The sequence below is a fragment of the Corvus moneduloides genome, chromosome 9 (genome assembly GCF_009650955.1).
Source record: "Corvus moneduloides isolate bCorMon1 chromosome 9, bCorMon1.pri, whole genome shotgun sequence".
Taxonomy (NCBI): Eukaryota; Metazoa; Chordata; class Aves; order Passeriformes; family Corvidae; genus Corvus; species Corvus moneduloides.
In genome coordinates, this window is record NC_045484.1 from 12,793,136 (window position 1) to 12,811,475 (window position 18,340).

An 18,340-nucleotide genomic window follows, 5' to 3' on the forward strand; every position below is an offset into this window, starting at 1 on the left:
GGCACTTGACCTGAGAGGTACTAATTTCCCACTTGCATGCCAGTATTTACTGGGGAGTGACATGGCCCTTGTCTGAAGAATGAGTTTGCCATTGTGATCCTCTTTTTTTTGGCCATTCAATTTCCAGATGGCATTTTTGTGTTCATGTGTTTTCTACAGGGTCCAAAAGGTGAAAGGGGAGAAAAAGGTGAAGCTGGTCCACCTGGAGCAGCCGGACCACCAGGTGCTAAAGGACCTCCAGGTGATGATGGGCCTAAGGGTAACCCAGTAAGTGATCTTCATCATTCTAACCCAAACCACTGTGAAGCATTGCTGAAAATGTGCCGCTTACAGAACCACAGCATTTTCTACAACTGCACTCCATTCATTATATGCTTCATAAAAGATTTGTGATGAGTGCTACCTGCTTACCAATGGATGACACATTCCTTGCTTTTTTTCCTGACATATCTAGGGCCCAGTTGGTTTTCCTGGAGATCCTGGTCCCCCTGGGGAACCTGGCCCAGCTGTAAGTAAACCAGTTTTAGGTCCTAGTCTTAGTTTGCACTTAATTCTAGTTGACCCTTTCTCTTTCTTGGCTGGGGATAAGCTCTTGCCTGTAAGATTCGTTGCTTCTTTGTTCACATAGTTCTTAAGGCTTAAAAATGTTTAAAAATCTTTAAAAACTTTTGAAAACTAATGTTCTTGGGAAAACGCTCTGTAGAAAAATAGTGCTCTTTTATATATATATATATATATGAGAGTTAGTGACTTAAATTAGCTGAATTTTTTTTTTTTGTTTATTTTCCTTGAATTCTGTAGGGTCAGGATGGTGTTGGTGGAGAGAAGGGTGAAGATGGTGATCCTGGTCAACCTGTAAGATTTTTTTCTCATTTTATGTCACCTTCATGTTCTCTCTGATGATAAGAAAGTATCTTTTCCCAAATCAGTGCCTTCTATGCAGTCACACTCTTAAAAATATTTTCGAAGTGGATGCTTTTTCTATTATATTGAAAAATAACTATTTATTTCCTTGCAGATGTAGAACTGCCCATATTACAGTAACACAATTGAGCAAGAGCTCAATTTCTTTTAGAAGTAGTGATGTGTTAAAAGATTTGTGCTGGAGCTGCTGAGGAGCACTAAAATTAGAGCAGCTCTGAGCCTAAGAAAGAAATGCTGCAGCCAAATAATCTTCATTAGCTGAACTGATGAAATTAAGCCAAGATGTTAAGCAGTATCTGAGCCATATTAAGCATCAAAGTTCTTCTATTTCTTCTATTTCTCTAGATTCTGTCCATTGGAAGGGGCTAACACATGGCAGATGTCTGTGGTATTTAATGAAGATGAGAAATTGATCCTTTATTACTGCTGAGTTTATAATTTTCTGTTGCAGGGTCCACCAGGTCCTTCAGGTGAAGCTGGCCCACCTGGTCCTCCTGGGAAAAGAGTAAGGAATTTCTCATGTTCCCTTGTACACTTCTCTTTCTGAGACACCATGTCCTAGAGAATTTCAGCTACTTGTTCTGCGCTGTGACACTCATACATGACGTTTGTAATTTCTTTTAAGTAATGTAATGAGGGAAATGAAAAAATAGAAACAGCAGAGAAAGCTCTTTAACATGGCTAACGTGGAATATTAGAACAAAAATAGATAGGGAAGAATGTATTGCATAAATGTGCTTTTTCTTTTCACTCAAGAATTCAGTGTCTACTCAATTAGTCTGCTAGCAGGAGTGAGTTGTTATGACAGTATTAGCAGACACCATCTTTAGGCACATGACTGCTATCAGGGAGCAGGGAGAATGTGTCTGATTTGGTGTCTTTAGTCTTGGAAATAAAATAATTTCAATGCAGCTATTGTGCAAAACTGTGTAATCTCCTCTGCATACAAAATTAACATTTTGTAACAACAGGCAGACATTTCTGTAACTTACGAAGCTATTCCATTATTTCTAAAGCCTTTGAAGGTTTACAGGCTTTACAAATATAGCTAATCAAACCCAGTAAATGATGTTGCACTCACAGAACTGTAGTAGGTGCATCAACCCTAAGGTCTGCTTTAGATGCCAATTACATGCAGTTTTTACATTTAAAAAAATAGGAGAAGTGGCATTATTAAACGTAAGCTGAAAATTATTTAGCCAAATATGTTAAATTGCTTTGTTTAATGGGCTTGAGTGAGCTGACAAGCCTAATTAGTTTTAATTATTTTATACAGTAATCTATTTGCTCCACCAACACACAAAGTATTTATAATATTGTAAATGATTATGGTAGCATCAGCAACCTTATCACTAGAACTGAAATATGGCTCGATTGAATATTAGCAATTAGTATATTTGCTCAACATCAAATTAAAACTTCCTGCTTTATTATACAGAAAGGTAATAGCTCACTCCTCACAGATGGGCTATATTCTATCTGATTGTACCTAGACAAAAACCCCGAATTTTGAAGCACAAATTCCATGTTAACTGTGGTTTGACACGTTTCCAATTTAGGGAGAATGTATGGCTAGATATTGCAATGTAATCCCATTGCTGAATTTTGAAGAAAATATTTTGTAGAATCAGATTCTACATTACTTGAGCACCAGAGTGTTTCCAACTTGTAGGGAATCTGTATTATTCTGATGTTACACTAGAAAGAAACAGCTAAAGACTGAAAGCTTCATACTTAGCTGGAAAAAATGCTTTCATTAGTTTTCGTCACTTGTATGGTAGAATCAAATTCAAGAAAACACCCTAACAAGAGTCTTGTCATTTGGCTTGAGAAGGACATACCATTTCAGTAGTAATAGTGCTGTCTGGGAGGTGCAGCTCTGGCTATACCACTACAAAGCAATATTCCACCCCATTTTTTGTTTTTCTGTCTCTGAAACAATGAGCTGGCAGAGCTCAGAATTCATACTTTTAATTAAAGTCTCTTGAAATCCTCAACAGCAGTCTCCTTATTTATTTTGTTAAGCATTTTCATTCCCCTCTTCCATTCTGTTTCAGAACTGACCTGAACTCAGTTTTACTGCCCAATGTTCTGAATCATGTTTATTACCCTGCATCAGAGTTTGGAGCAATCTCTCTTTAGTTACAAAGTTTCCCCAGCTCCCCCTGGGAAGCAAATTCTAGGGAAAGACATGCACATAAATTGTTTCTCCATTGTATCTAAGAAACTCATAAGCTAAAACCATAATCTACAAAGGGTGACCTTTGTGACATAGTAATAGATAAAGTCTTTTAAAGTGATTTTTTTTTAATTTTCATTAAATCATAATTATTATTTTACATATTCTGACTTCTTAAATGATCTGTGCATGTACCAGATCAGAAAAATGCATGCTCAGAAGGCTTTATACATCAATGTAATTAAGGTGCAAGTAACTGCAATAATTGTGCCTGCTTATCTAGAAATAGAGATACAGACTGAATCACTCTACAGTTACGTTGTTACTATTATTTCTCCGAAATTTAATCCCTTGCTCTTACTTTTGGGACTTCTTTTTGGTTTGCCATACAGTACTATGAACATACAGTACATCTCTAGGTTGAATTCATTGATTTCTGTCTGACAAATATTAAAAACAGCAGGAAGAAAAGACACCATCAGAGAACGTTTGTCCTTAACATCAACATGCAGTCAATACAAATCAGCACAGACAGCACTCCTTGCCTGTGTTCCTTCAGTGTGCCAGGCTCTTGAGCTTTAGGATCTGCTGCTGGGCTGCTTTCTCTGGGAGTGACAATCATATGTCCACATCACATACACATAAGGCTCCATAGACCAACCAAAAAATATTAGAATTTAAAGTGCAAGACTAATATATTTTTGTTCTCAACTGGAGGCCATACCATCTGCTTCCACTAAAATAAGAGATGTCAATACTGAAACAAAGCCAGTCTCATTGTATTGAGAAGAAGTTTATTTGGTCTGTTGCCTTTAAATACAATGTTTGAGTAACTTGGGAAAAAGCAGTGTTTCTATGAAGGAGATTTCATTCCATTTTGGCTACAGCATGATGCTGCCTCAGCAGGGTGCACTCACCACTTAAAAATTAAGCTGATTTTCTCTTGATTGCAAATGCACAGAACAACTAACAATATGCCAGGTTCCTATCTCAACAGGCTGATGAAATGTAGTAATGGTTTTCTGTGCTGGAAATCATGCTTTAAGTCAGAGGACAGACAGCTATAAACAGCATTTTAAATTATTTTAATGAAATATGGAAGAGCAGAGAAAAATATTCAATAGGTTCACATAACAAAAATTGAGAACAAGTTTGTTTCTTCATGATTTCTTTTGTCTTCTTGGTTCATAAAATGTATCAGGCAGTATGTCCAAAATTAGAGTGCAATGGTCATAAAAATCAGCATGGTAGCTGCGATGCCGAGGGGGAGAATCGTGCATTAATGTAAAATTACTGTTACTGAGATCTTTTCTGTCAGTTACAATTTCCCAGCCACTCCAACAACGGCAGTGTAGGAAGGTAAGATAAATAATAATCACCAGTTTGTCTCTGCAGAAGCCCTGGCTGTGCCAGGCCAGCAGTCACAGCCTGTGCGAAGGAGCATCTCCTTCAGCAGCTCTGTGCCTGGGGCAGCCTTGGCACTGTTTGATAGTGAACACTCCCTCTGGTTAGCACTCAGCACTCATTGTATTTGTATTTTAGCCATCACAGTGGGTTTAGCCCTGCTAATTAATTCATGCTGCAGCTGCATTTCTAGATTATGAAAGACCACAGTTCTCAAATACAAATTGCCACATTCGACCCTTTTTTAGTTTCTTAGATAGGGTGGATTATAATCCATGTGGGAACTTCAGTACAAGGAATTTTCAAGCAGTAAAGACAATGGGCATTTAAATTTAAAATAAGAAAACAAAGTCATGTTTGTAAAATGTTTCTGAATTTATTTATGTACCTGTTGATTTTTCTTGTTATCACTGCAAACTGTGATCCACCCAACAAATTACAACCTACACAAAGGGGTATATTTTTAGTAATCTGACTTTACTAACTATTACTGAAAGAGCAGGGATTTAAATTATTCTTCCTGTTTTAAAGACTCAGCATTTGGCCCAGGGCTTTTAAGCTTCTCTGTATTTTGAAGAAATAAAAATAAGTCCTTTACCTCTTACAGCTCTTAAAAATACCAAAGTAAAACCTGTTAATACCCACAACAAATGGTTAAAGTCCACTGTGGGTAATTCAATTCATTTGGCATTATCTTTGATGTAAAGTCTGAACTATTTCTGTGGGCCAAAAGGTTCATACAGTGCTGCAGATGTTCAGTGTCACCCTGGAGAAAGCCTAATTTCAGAAGCAAATGAATGATCTTAATATACTTCTATGTAAATAGTTATAAAATGAATATAAATTTCCCAGAATTAAAACTCGTGGAGTTTCTCAAGATATGTGCCAGTAGCAGTGCAAGGTGAAATATATCAGGCTATAAAAATTTTTGGTTAAATTCAGCTCTAGTATAAAAAATGGCTTTAGGTCAAACACTGATCCAAAGACCTGAGCTCACAAAGCAAACAGGCAGATGCTTGACTGGAAGTACAGTTCTTATCTGTAAAATTAAAATTGTGTTCTGGTGCTTTACCTTTAGGGAGCCTGCATTGTTTTTCTATATATTGTTAAAAAGTAAAAAGCAGTAAATAAATGGAAGTGAATGAATTTTCTAATTACTGGTCTTTAGAACTTTTTTTTAAATTTTTTACATAATAACATGCTTGTTGCATTAATGAACAGATGAGTCTTATACAGATTCACAAAATCACAGCATTTGATCATGGTCACTTTTGTTTCATTTTCCTTTAAGCTGCTCATTGGCTGGCAAGAAATAGCTCCTTGTAATAAAGACATTTCCCAGGCTAAAAAATAACCTTGCAGGAGAACAGTTGGTCCATTATCTTGAGTGCATCTTTTCTAAACTAAGCATATAAGAGAACCATTTTCAGAAGAGTACATTAGATTCTAGACACTGCTTCTGTTCATAACTGAACTATGAATATTAATTACCCAACCTAGCAATCAGCCCTTGATGTTTTGGAGGAGAAAAATGTCTTTTTATTTTTCACTTTCATAGTTAGTGGATAATATGTCAATTTTTGGCTGTCCAAATGTAATCAGGCCCCTTACTGAGCCCATCCCTGACTCAGAGAATGAAGAAGTATTTGCCACTCTGTGCACTGTAGGAAGACAGGCCTTTTTGGAATTGGTGGATAAACTACAGTGAATAGATAGAAGTCAATGCAAAGCAAGTTTAAAATTAATTCTTATTGTACATATAAATTAGTATTGCCCTTTTCCTTTTATATCCTGGGATTTTTTCCCAAGCTAATTCTTTGGTTTGAACCTCATCATGTCATATGTGTTAGGCATATATATTCCTTTAGATATTCTAAAAACCTAGGAAATTTTATAGGGAAGAAAGAGCTGATATGGCAGATTGATATTTTTTATCCTGGGAATAAAATGTCAAAAAAGAAATTTAATGTTATTTTGTAAGCATTTGCTACTTATTAATATGGTAGAAATTGCACTTTCAGAATTCTTTTCACTGGTTATATTTGAAAAAAGCTGAGATTATGAGCTCAGTGTCCATATTTTACAGGGACCTCCTGGAGCAACGGGTGCTGAAGGCAGACAAGGTGAAAAAGGTGCAAAGGTAATACAATGACGTTTTTTTTGAAGCATAGAAATATAAACTATTTATGAATTAAAAGTAAATTGTTTATGATGCATAGAGTGTGCAACTCTTCAAAGTAATAGTAGATAAACTGTAAAATCCAAATTCAGACCCAGAATTAGTAGCAATATGTAATGGAGTGGAGCCAGCAGTGCAGGCCCAACACAGCTCACCTGTGACAGGCAAGGTGAGCCTGCTCTGCTGGCACCACATCTCTCTATGAAGCCAGAGACATTTCACTCAGGAAATTGTCCTGTGCAGAACTCTGGCTTTTAAAAACCACTTTGCCTCTTGTACATCCCTCCAGTGCCAAACTCAGCCAGCTCCCCCTCTCTGACCTGGTCTGTTCCTTCTAGGGTGAACCTGGTGCAGAAGGGGCTCCTGGAAAAACAGGGCCAGTTGGTCCCCAGGGACCTGCAGGAAAACCTGGCCCAGAGGGTCTCCGGGGCATTCCTGGCCCTGTGGTAAGTAAGGGAGAACTTAATAATATTTTAAATGTTGCTCTTCTTGTTTATACTTTGGTAAAGCAAGCTTTTTGGTTTTTCTAGGGAGAACAAGGTATGCCTGGAGCACCAGGTCAGGATGGCCCTCCTGGACCTCTGGTGAGCACCCTTTTCCCACACATCAGTCATAGAAGCCTCCAAATACATCACCAAAAGATCTCTCTTCTAACATTTCAGAGGTTAAATCTTCAGTTCAAATCTGAAACTGACTATATTAATGAACTATATGCTCTCAAATGCACAGACTTCCTGTCAGCTCAACAAGAACTTTTCAATACATTGCTGCAACTTAATTTTGGATCTTAAGAAAGTAAAGTTGGTATGTAAAAGTTGCTGAGGTTAGGTTTCCCTCCTTCCCCTCCCATCCTCCACAGGAAATTACTATCAGGAGACTATGAAACCTGATTTGCAGTAGAGCACAACACACTGCAGGTGAAAAGTCTGATTCTGCATTCCAAAAGCTTAAAAATTTCACATTTCATTCATGAATTATGTATTTGCCTAAGCTTTTGCATCTAGCGATATCCTGGAGATGGAAAGCATGATCACTGAATAATATTTTGTACATGAAATGTTATGGCACTTTTGATTATGTGCCAGGTGGAAAAGGTCTCTTATCACTGCTATCCACATCAGAACCTGTCCACTGCCACCAGAGCAGTAGTGAGGGGACACACATTTAGAGTAGCAGCTCTACACCTCGTGTATACATGTGCAGTGTGAGATTACCAGCCTCTGAAAATTCATGTCTTTTGCATAGGCACTGCGTGGTCAGCATTTTCTACCTCATCCTGTACAAATTACACAAAACCAGCATTTCCATTCTTATAAAATCTAAAGATTTCTCAAATCAATAATTTATTTGACCCTCTGCTTCACAGATTTCTATTCATACAACTCTTTATAGATTTCTAATTATAAAGTAATTTAAATACCCCTGTAACATCATTATGACTTTTTAAACATATATTTCAACTTCATCTTGGGCTCTAATCATGTCATCAATCACAACTATTAACCACTGAATTTTTACTTTGATTTGCACTGCCTTTAAGAACATTTCAAGAAAACATGATCTGAGCAGGATGCTAAAACTTATGTTAACATTACTTCCCTTGATTTATATAGGGCCCACCAGGCTTGCCTGGACTGAAAGGAGATCCAGGCTCCAAAGGAGAGAAGGTATGCTTTGCTAATTGGTTTTGTCTTTGTAACTTCAGCCCAATCTAAAAGTCTGCATAAAATTAGCAGAAAGAAGCAGTAGAGTTTTTATCAGCAAGGCATCATACCATGCCTATCAAACAGCTTCCCACAGTCTTAATAGTAATCATGAAGTTTTAAGCCATATCTGATACCCTGGAAATACCTAGAAAGAAAAAGATTACTGCCTGTGTGATAATCTATTGACCACGTGATCCCTGCAATGAAAATCCCAAAGAGATTGATGGAAAGGGAACTGCCAGATTTACAAGAACAAAGTAGAAATAACAAGAATTGGAGATTTTTATTTTAAAAGAGCAAAATATAAATATTTAACAGCTATAATACTTTATTTTGAAATAATGGATTGAGACACCTGGGACAGCATTTTCCTATGGAGTCCCAACAATATATTGATTGCTTGTGTATCAGAGAAATGGTGTAGGGAAAGGGACATGAATACGACTGTACCTGGTGAACTGCAGGGTTTTTTTATGTGCTTGGATCAGCTGATTATACAGCCATATCACATGTGGAACTCTGTGAGATGCTGATACCATCTAATGTGAAAACTGGTATGAAATGTGTACCCAGGGGTACTATGATTTCTGTATAAGTTTCAGTGAGGACTACCTTGCACTTAGATCTTTCACTGAATAAGCAGTCACAACTTGCAAATAATCTTACTTTAGAAGATCACCTAACAACAATAAATATGCTTTTAGAATAATTCGTTTTCAGGTTGATTGTTGACAAGCAACAGTGGTAACATGTGAAAGGTCTAATTTATGTATTTGCAAAACACAGTTACTTTAATGTATATTGAGTTTTAACTATATTTTCTTAAATCTTGTTTAGGGACATCCTGGTTTGATTGGCCTGATTGGACCTCCAGGAGAACAGGGTGAAAAGGGTGATAGGGGTCTTCCTGGCCCACAGGGATCTCCTGGAGCCAAGGGTGATGCAGTGAGTACAACATACTTGTGTTTCCATTTAAGTTCCACACAAGCAAGGATTACATATTCCAGGCTTTCTCTTGAAAGACATAAAGTTGTTATAAACATTTGCCACCCAGAGTCTCCTGCAAAAGGTTAAAACTTTCTTAGGCATTGTACAACCACAGCAAAATGAAACATCTTAAAATGAGATTATAGAGTGTTTGAAGAAATGAACGAAACACATACATCCTAACATGTACACGTAACACAAGTGAGCAACAAGATAAAAGTAGCACCAGCAATCTCATCACATTTACTAATTGTATTACCCAAAGTAGCTCCCGCTCTTCTAGTTACTATGCCATGTTTTTAAGGCACTGTGTAAAATGTGAGGTTTCCAAGCCAGTCTGAAGAGGAACACAGCTGTGACAATGCACGGCAGCCAGTGTAACTGACTTTGTAACTACAAGCAACTCAGATTGTCACATAGTGTTTTAAACTTGCCAACTATTTTGGCCTCCAGCAAATGGCCTGACTCAAAACTCATCACGGCTGGACACTTAATGGGGCTACCTGTTTCATACTTATGATTTTTTAGCAGAGTCCACGATGTAGAATATTTTTGTTCTGTGCTTATTGTCTTACTCTTTTTTAGGGAATTTCTGGTCCTGCTGGTCCACTTGGACCCCCTGGTCCTCCTGGATTACCTGTAAGTAATTTCATCCAGCCCTCCTGTTCAAACCACCCCCATGTTGTGTGCAATACACACCAACCAGAGTTATATGTTCTTGCCCATAGGGTCCCCAGGGTCCAAAAGGTTCCAAAGGATCCAGTGTGAGTAATTCTCCTCTACACTTTTTGTTCTTTTCCTCAGCTTCTGTGTGTGTTATTTTTAAACACTGTGTAGCATGGTCAACACTGCACTTCTCTCATTGCTTTGTAGGGTCCTGCAGGTCAGAAGGGTGATAGTGGCTTACCTGGTCCACCTGGCCCTCCAGTAAGTAAGAATTCTTATCTTGCATTACACTGGCATGATGAACTTCTTTTGACAAGTGTAGAAGACAGCATTTGGGAACTAAAATATGAATGATTGTTTGAAAATGCATTTTTCAAGAAACACAGATCCACCAGGCACAGAAATACATATCTGCATTGAAAAAGCCAATAGAAACTTAAAACAAATAAAAAAATTTTTAAAAATTAAAAAATTAAAAAAAACCACCCAAAAAAAACCCCTATAAACCCCCCACAAAGAAATCCCTCATGCAGTAAGTATTCAATACATTATATTGAAGCACAGAAAATACTGGTTTCCCCTGACGATACTCTTCTGTTTCCATATTTCTTTTATATATCATAACAACCTAAAATGAAGAGTCCAAATCTGAATGAAGTGTTTCAATTTCTTGAAATTAAATATTGTTTCCTGGACCCCCAAGTGGAATTTTCCATAGTTTTATCATAGGAAACATCCACAGTTTTCCATTTTCATAGAATATGTCTGTGCTTGAGGGAATCAACAGGGATATAGAGGCAACTGTGAGTCAGTTCTGCATGTCACTTGTGTGAGGGCAACACACACTTCCCCAAAAAGCAATGCAGTGAAAAGAGTTTAGAGCACAACAGTGGTTTGTCCTTTTACAATGGTTTTTTTTGTTTGGTTTTTTTTGCAAGTAAATCAATGCACATAGGTATGAAACTAAAGGAAAAATGGTGAAATAAAGAAATAAACACCTTGAAGAAAGCCTATTCAAAGCATCTCCAACCCACATTCTGTGGTCTTTCTCTGCTGAAAAACTAACAGAAAGATAAAATCAGAAATGTTTTTTTCCACTTAGGGTCCTCCAGGTGAGGTTATCCAGCCACTGCCAATCCAGTCACCCAAGAAGACAAGAAGATCTCCTGACTATATGTTATCTGATGCTGGTGATAATATTCTGGATTATTCCGATGGCATGGAGGAGATCTTTGGTTCACTGAACTCACTGAAGCAAGACATTGAGCACATGAAGTTTCCCATGGGCACTCAGAATAACCCAGCCCGGACCTGCAAAGATTTGCAGCTCTGCCACCCGGACTTCCCAGATGGTGCGTTCATATTGCATGGCACAGCCACACACAGCTGAGCTTAGGGTCTGCCAGGGTGCTTTGGCAGGATAATGCCTTATTGGTAGATGGCTAATACAGTTGCTCAACAAATACAGTCTCATTGAATCTATTTTTACAGGCAGAAAAGTTTAGAAAATGTAAAAGATGTTCTCTTGGTAAGAGCCAAAGTTCTTTAAATACATAACTTGATCTGGTTTGCAAATTAAAATCTTTTAAAGTGATGAATAAAAGCAGTTGTTGTTTTGAAAGGTGGGCCTTGAATTTCCAGGACAATCAAAACAAGAGTGTGATGAAAGAGCTTAGAATAATAATATGAAACAGCATTGGTATTATATGAGATTTCTATTCAATTATGACTCAAAAACTTTACTGGTCTTTTACCCCTAGAAGCAATAATTTTCTCTACTGCATCAGCACTGTTTTTTCTAGAACAGCCAGCAAAGAGGCATGGAAGTTTCTTTGATACTGTTCAATGCTACCAAGTAGTAGCATAATAAAATGCAAAGTCATATGAAGAGAAACAGTGTTCCTAAGAACTATCTTGATTTTATTATTCTTTGTTGGTTTTTTTTCTAAATAATTTTACCCCTCTGAAAAGGTTTAAATGAAAGCCAGCCTTCACTAAATTTTCATCCTTTCATAATTTTTTCAATTGCAATGGATATTTCTCCCAGTTCAAAGCAATATTTTTCTGCTTTTAAATGGGAGGAAAAATAGATTTTGACAGTTTAATAATATTTTACTGCTTTCACTCTAGATAGATAAGAAAGATGGTTGCCTTGAGGAGTAGTTAAGCAGTGTATGTGCTATATGAAAAGTACATATTTTACAGTTCAGCACCCTCCATAATAAGGAATGTTTTTTACAGAACACATCCACTTTCTTCATTTACCAGTATTTGCTTCTTCTTTAGAGCTTTCTTCATATAAAAAGTAATCTTATTTTAGTTAAAATAAAAGACATTGCATTCATTAAAATACAAAATTCTCCAGGGGTAAGCTTATAGAAATGAAAGACTCTTTTCAATATACAGCCTAAATCAACAGAATTGTTAAATCCCATAAATTCTTTGTCTATGCCCTATATTAAGAAGACACAACTGGTGAAAGGATTTGCCATTTCTCTTTGAAACCTCCTCTATTTGTTTGAAACTGGATTAGAATTGTAGTTGTCAGAAAGTCATTTGCTGCCCTGTCTGTGAAACATCTGGAGATAAGACCCCACATCACAGAAATCATCACTTTAATTAGAATAGCAGATTTTAAAAAGCACTGACTTTGAATGGAGCTTGGATGGGCTGCAGCTCTTTTCATGCCCAGCCTTCACTGGTGTTGCAGCTTCATAACCCAGGAGTAAAAAAGTCTTTGCTTGAGATGTATCCCTCTCAGTGGAAACTTTAGGTGCTTGTGCCAGCTACAACCCCACCAAGCCCTGTGCAGACACCTTTTCATGCAGATAAGGATGCAAATCACTCCAGATTTTGCTCCCTGGCCAAAACCATTCAGATAAAATAACTTTCCTATGAACTTTGGAGGACCATTAGGTAGCAGTAAAGCTTGGTCTTCTGAATATTATTTCTACTGTATAAGCCAAATATTTTCCCATTTGTCTTAGGGGAATATTGGATTGATCCTAACCAGGGCTGTTCCGGAGATTCCTTCAAAGTATACTGCAATTTCACAGCAGGTGGGGAAACTTGCATCTACCCAGATAAGAAATCTGAAGGAGTAAGTACCAATCTGTGTTTTCAGTTGGCTGTTGACAGTTCCTACTGTGCAGTTGCAATGTTGAACTAAACAGGATAATTACATTGTCACGTTTTCATGTATCTGTCTTTCTAATTGCATTTACATTTGCATATACAAGAATGGAGCAGTAAAATGGTACATAGAGTTAACAAATACCATTTGCACTCTCAGATGTGGAATCTATGCACCTGCTTGCTAACATTTCACTACATTTCAGAATGCAACACAGCTGAGCAGCCACTTACAGTACATGATCTAGTATTTGTTACCTAAAAGCTAAACCTCACTGTGTTTCTCCTGTGGGCTCATTTATATCTATTCATTTATTCCTATGCAAAGTAGATGTAGAAGACTTCATTAACAGTGTCCTTACTCACTGTTATAGATTACATCTGCTGGGGCATATGGTGCAGAGGAAGGCTTTCTAAAAGCCTGCTTGAATGACAGAAATCTATCAGCATCAGCACCAGTGAAAAGTCATTTAGACACTTCACAGCAACAATTTTTACCAGCAGTTTACCTGAATCTTAACAGATGACAACCATCTCCCTCAAATAGAACTCTCTCCTGGATTCTATTTGAAGTCACTAATTTGAAGGCATTCTCTACAAGAAAAACATCCTATTTTTAACCTTTAAAGTGGCTGAGATTGCAGAAAGAACCATTCTTTATTATCTGGTGTGAAATTTGTCCCAATTCATGTAAAACCTTCATATCTGTTAACATATGTTTCAAATACTTCTGTCTCTGCTGCTTGACCACACAGGTTAGAATTTCATCGTGGCCAAAGGAGAATCCAGGATCTTGGTTTAGTGAATTTAAGCGAGGCAAACTTGTAAGTTGTCACTGCAATATAACTGTATTCATAAATCAGGTACATGTTGTCAGTGATCAGCAAATCCCAGGGATTTTATAAATATTTATATAATGAAAAGACCCCCAGCCCTTTTGCCCTAAATATTACAGCAGCTATGTGGCCTCTTGCCACTGGGCAGCAGAAGCCTGGTCTGTATTGTCCCACAGTGATCCCAATGGTCACCTGCCCAGCCGGTGGTGAGGATCTGGCCTCTGACCTCACCACTGAACCTTAGGAAAGAAGCTGGAGCACAGATCCCCCACCCCAGTCTAGGTAACTGGAAATATACTGAGTATGCAAAGGTGAAGCTGCAGGCTGACATAACTTCATGATTAACTAAAAGCAGATTCCTAAAGAGATTCTGCTGCTTTACACTATAAGGTAGGAGTAATTATGTCTTTCCCAGTAGAACGAAGCTAAAATATGTAGCTCTTCATCCTAAATATACTACTACATCATGAAAATTTATTTACTGAATCATAGCTGTATTGACCTTTAAAACGTCATAAAATGTTATGTGTTGGTTGATTTTTTAATTAAGGACAGTTATGTGGTTCTCTTTTGCCAACAATAATTTTGGTTTGCATTGTACCAAAGAAAACAGATAAATATTCATCTAACTTCTTATATTTTCCAGCTTTCCTATTTGGATGTTGAAGGCAATTCCATTAATATGGTCCAAATGACATTCCTTAAACTACTGAGTGCCTCTGCCAGACAAAATTTCACTTACAACTGTCACCAGTCTGTAGCCTGGCACGACGCACCCTCTGACAGCTATGACAAAGCACTAAGGTTCTTAGGATCCAATGATGAAGAAATGTCTTATGACAACAATCCTTACATCAAAGCTCTCCATGATGGCTGTGCAGTAAGTAGAGCTTCAAAGAGTCTTTATAAAACCAACCTGTCATTTAAAGTAGAAATCAAACAAATTATTTTTTCACAGCTTTCTTCTGAGAAAAGCTTTGTAAACACTCTACTTCTCGTATACTGACTTTGAGTAGATTTTTAAACACAGTACACCATTCCATATTTAATTTTCACCTATGTACCAAAAAAGAAATAACCACAAGCCAAGCAGCAGAAATGGAACAAACTTGGAATGGATGGAGGCTGTCAGCACTACTGTGCTGAAACTAGACTATCTGCTACTGTGTATGAGCACAGTATAAGGGAAGAGCAGAAGCAAAAAGAGATAATGAGAGAAGGCAGCCCATAAGCAGAATATATCCATACTAGAAATCAAGGTATACACAAATAGAATATTTAGTGAATACAGCAAAAACATATATTGCATTAAGTCCTATGTATGTACCCAAACATAGCGAATTAATTTAATAGTTTCAAATGTGACTTTGTATTTCCTTTTCTCATTTTGTATATTCAAAGCCAGGTGAAGTTTGTGGCTTTTCAATCCGAATCCTCCTTTAGGTAAAAATCCCCAGAGGTGTCCAAACGTGCATCAGCTCTCTGAGCACTTCTCTTTCAGGGTCTCTGTGGGCATAGCAGCTGTTACCACTTTTAAGAAATAGAAGAGTCTCTATTTAACACTTTGAAACAAAAACATCAAAGGAACAAGTGACGAAGCCTCATTATTTTGGTGTTTGATATAGGAGCATTCTGAAGGCAGTTTCTGAGAAGTCAGAGATATAGAATTAGAGACCTGAAAGTGCCAGGATATACACCTGGCTCTGAGGCAGAGATGCAGCTCAGGAGGTGCAAAGCACCTCCCCTCAGCAGTGAGATTCTAATACACAACTGCTTCATGTCAGCCTTTCTATGTGCCTTGTATTTTCATTTCACCTTTGTTAACCACAGAGAGTAAATGTAGAGCTCCAGAGAGAGCTGAAAGTTGCAACTGTCACTGAACTGAGAACACTCAGATCTGTCAACTTGGATGCTCATCTGGACTCCAAGACCCTGGTATAGCTGAAAGGGGTCTCAGCAGATATGAGACCATCTAAAGGAAGAGCAGTGCTGATCATGGCACTCCATGATGACTGGGCTGAGTGATACATAGAGGAGCTGGAGAGCCTTCCTTAGGCAGCAAGGGTGTGCCTTCAAAGCTGGCTTCTAAGTGCAGCAGTTGGCAGTTCTGTCAGAATACAACTTTCTTTCCTGTCCAAACAGCTGCTCTAATATTTTCTGAGATAGTTACAGTCTTTCTTCTTAGAAGGGGATCTTTTCTCTTTCAGAACTGATTAGTAATTTTTTTTTCACAGGGAAAACGTGCACTGCTGTGAGAATATTATTGTTTATTAAATAGTATAGACATGAACTGAGAATTCTCTAAGAAAAATTAAATATCTTAGATTATTTTTCATTTGTAGGCCTACTTTAGTATGTAAAAAACCTATGGGTTTTCCATCTGAAATCAAAACATTCCATGTCACATTTTTATAATGAAATCGTAATATAAGATTTAGAGTTTGCAATATATGATGCATGACAGGGCAGTAATTTAAAAATTCTACACTTCAGAGATAAACTATGAAGATCTACAGTACATGTTAACTGCTCAGATCTATAACAGCTTAGGGTTTTCTCTTCTTTTTTTAACAGTCAAGAAAGGGCTATGCAAAGACGGTGCTGGAAATCAACACGCCCAAAATAGACCAAGTGCCTATAGTTGATGTGATGATCAATGACTTTGGTGATCAGAACCAGAAGTTTGGATTTGAGGTCGGTCCTGTCTGCTTCCTTGGTTAAGCTTAACACAAAATCAGATCAACACAAATGTTGCACTTTGGTGCTACCAACCCACTTCATGCCACATGCAAGTTTTGAATAAGGATGGCATAGAAAATGTCTTGCTGTGTATGTATGTCTTATCTAGAAAGTAATCGTTGCCCTTGTAGGGCCAGAATCACATGACTTAAACTTATTTTGCAAAGATGCTGTGGCACAGACAGACAACATAGGGCTCACTTCAGGAACACCCCCTTTGGATTCCTTTGGTGCTGTAAAAAACCAACGACAATGGTGCTCCTTCCATTACAACAAAGAGGTGTTAAGAAAGTGTTTAATATAAACTGTAATTATTCTATGTACAGTACTATACTGTGATTTCTCTGTCCATTCCAAAACTTGCATGTGTCTCTGAATTGCATCTGGCTCTTATTTTACAATTACAAAACTACATTGTCAATACTGTGTATGTATTCTGAAAAAATAAAACTGTAATTGCCAGTGAAGCCAATTCAATTTCTGATTAATAATAAAATCCCTTTGTATATATTGTTGTTGAAGAGCTTTGTTATTTGAAGTCGCCAGTAAACTTAAGGTGGCAAAACTGGAAGATCTTGAGCAGCACACTCAAACAACTCTTTTCTGCTGATATCACTCTGTGACAATGAATTTAGATAATGAAAGGAAAGCACCTTCAAAGGTGCTGTGTTCCATGGTGCTATACCTCAGACTTTTTATTTTCTATTCTAATTCCATAATTTCATAAGATAACTGTATATACCTAAAATAAACAAGTTTATATTTTTGGGTGGGGAAAATATGTAAGAAAAAAACAAACTTCTGTGTAAGAGAACAGTTAAAAATCTGTGAAATAAATTAGTCATATAGCTTTCCTTTTTTTTTTTTTTTTTAAATCTCATCTGGATTTGTTTCCATTGTGCTTATTTGGGCTACATAAATATAAAAACTGGATTCTAAACAGTTATTTATGGATTTTTGCAGTGTTTACTTAGATGTTTATGTAAGCAATGATGGATGTTTGCTTTCTGAGCTGGATACTAAAAGTTTCACAGAATAGTCTATACAATATTTGCCCGTCCCATTAATATGAAATATTTTTCTTCCTGTTACTCCACCTGAAGGCCAGGGATGCAATATGTCTAGGTCATGTGATTCTATACAGTTGCTAAGCAACATACGAGGGACTGCTTCCTAAAGAGCTGTCTTTGACCCAAACCCTTACAATTCACTATTCAGAGCTCACCAAAAAAACACGTTGGTTTGGCCTTCCCTCTGAACATTTTATTCAGGTAGTTGGAAGTAGAAATTACATTTTAGCTTTACAACACAAATCCTTTTGTAATTATTTTTCATAATATATGTAAGACTTGAAAAGAAATGTTTGTTTCTATTTCTTATAAATTGTTAAATTAAATAGTACTAGCTTCTGCTGGCTCGTTTCCAACTGGTATTTTCTTATGCACGTTTATACATGTAAAAGTGAGATTCCAAAAGTCAACTTCTTGCTGTTCATATTTTCTTTTATTTTTGAACCAAAGTTTGTAACTGTCACCTCAAAGAGGAAAATACAAATTTTATTAATAAAATCAAGTCTTGTCTATCTGGA

The 18,340-nt window shown here is 37.1% G+C and overlaps 1 protein-coding gene across 3 annotated transcripts in view; it reads left to right on the forward strand.

Annotated features, from left to right (window-relative positions):
* Positions 1-18,340, forward strand: part of COL11A1 (collagen type XI alpha 1 chain) — a 133,052-nt gene extending 114,712 nt beyond the window's left edge. For 2 of the 3 annotated variants that reach the window (XM_032117963.1, XM_032117961.1), the window contains 17 exons: positions 160-267; positions 455-508; positions 802-855; positions 1,376-1,429; positions 6,594-6,647; positions 7,025-7,132; positions 7,217-7,270; positions 8,300-8,353; positions 9,230-9,337; positions 9,965-10,018; positions 10,108-10,143; positions 10,253-10,306; positions 11,148-11,397; positions 13,033-13,145; positions 13,933-14,001; positions 14,660-14,893; positions 16,588-18,340. In XM_032117963.1, coding sequence (XP_031973854.1) covers positions 160-267; positions 455-508; positions 802-855; positions 1,376-1,429; positions 6,594-6,647; positions 7,025-7,132; positions 7,217-7,270; positions 8,300-8,353; positions 9,230-9,337; positions 9,965-10,018; positions 10,108-10,143; positions 10,253-10,306; positions 11,148-11,397; positions 13,033-13,145; positions 13,933-14,001; positions 14,660-14,893; positions 16,588-16,734 — 1,605 coding nt within the window. In that variant the 3' untranslated portion in view covers positions 16,735-18,340. The remainder of the gene's footprint in view (positions 1-159; positions 268-454; positions 509-801; positions 856-1,375; positions 1,430-6,593; positions 6,648-7,024; positions 7,133-7,216; positions 7,271-8,299; positions 8,354-9,229; positions 9,338-9,964; positions 10,019-10,107; positions 10,144-10,252; positions 10,307-11,147; positions 11,398-13,032; positions 13,146-13,932; positions 14,002-14,659; positions 14,894-16,587) is intronic. The other variant, XM_032117962.1, reaches the window with a different exon arrangement.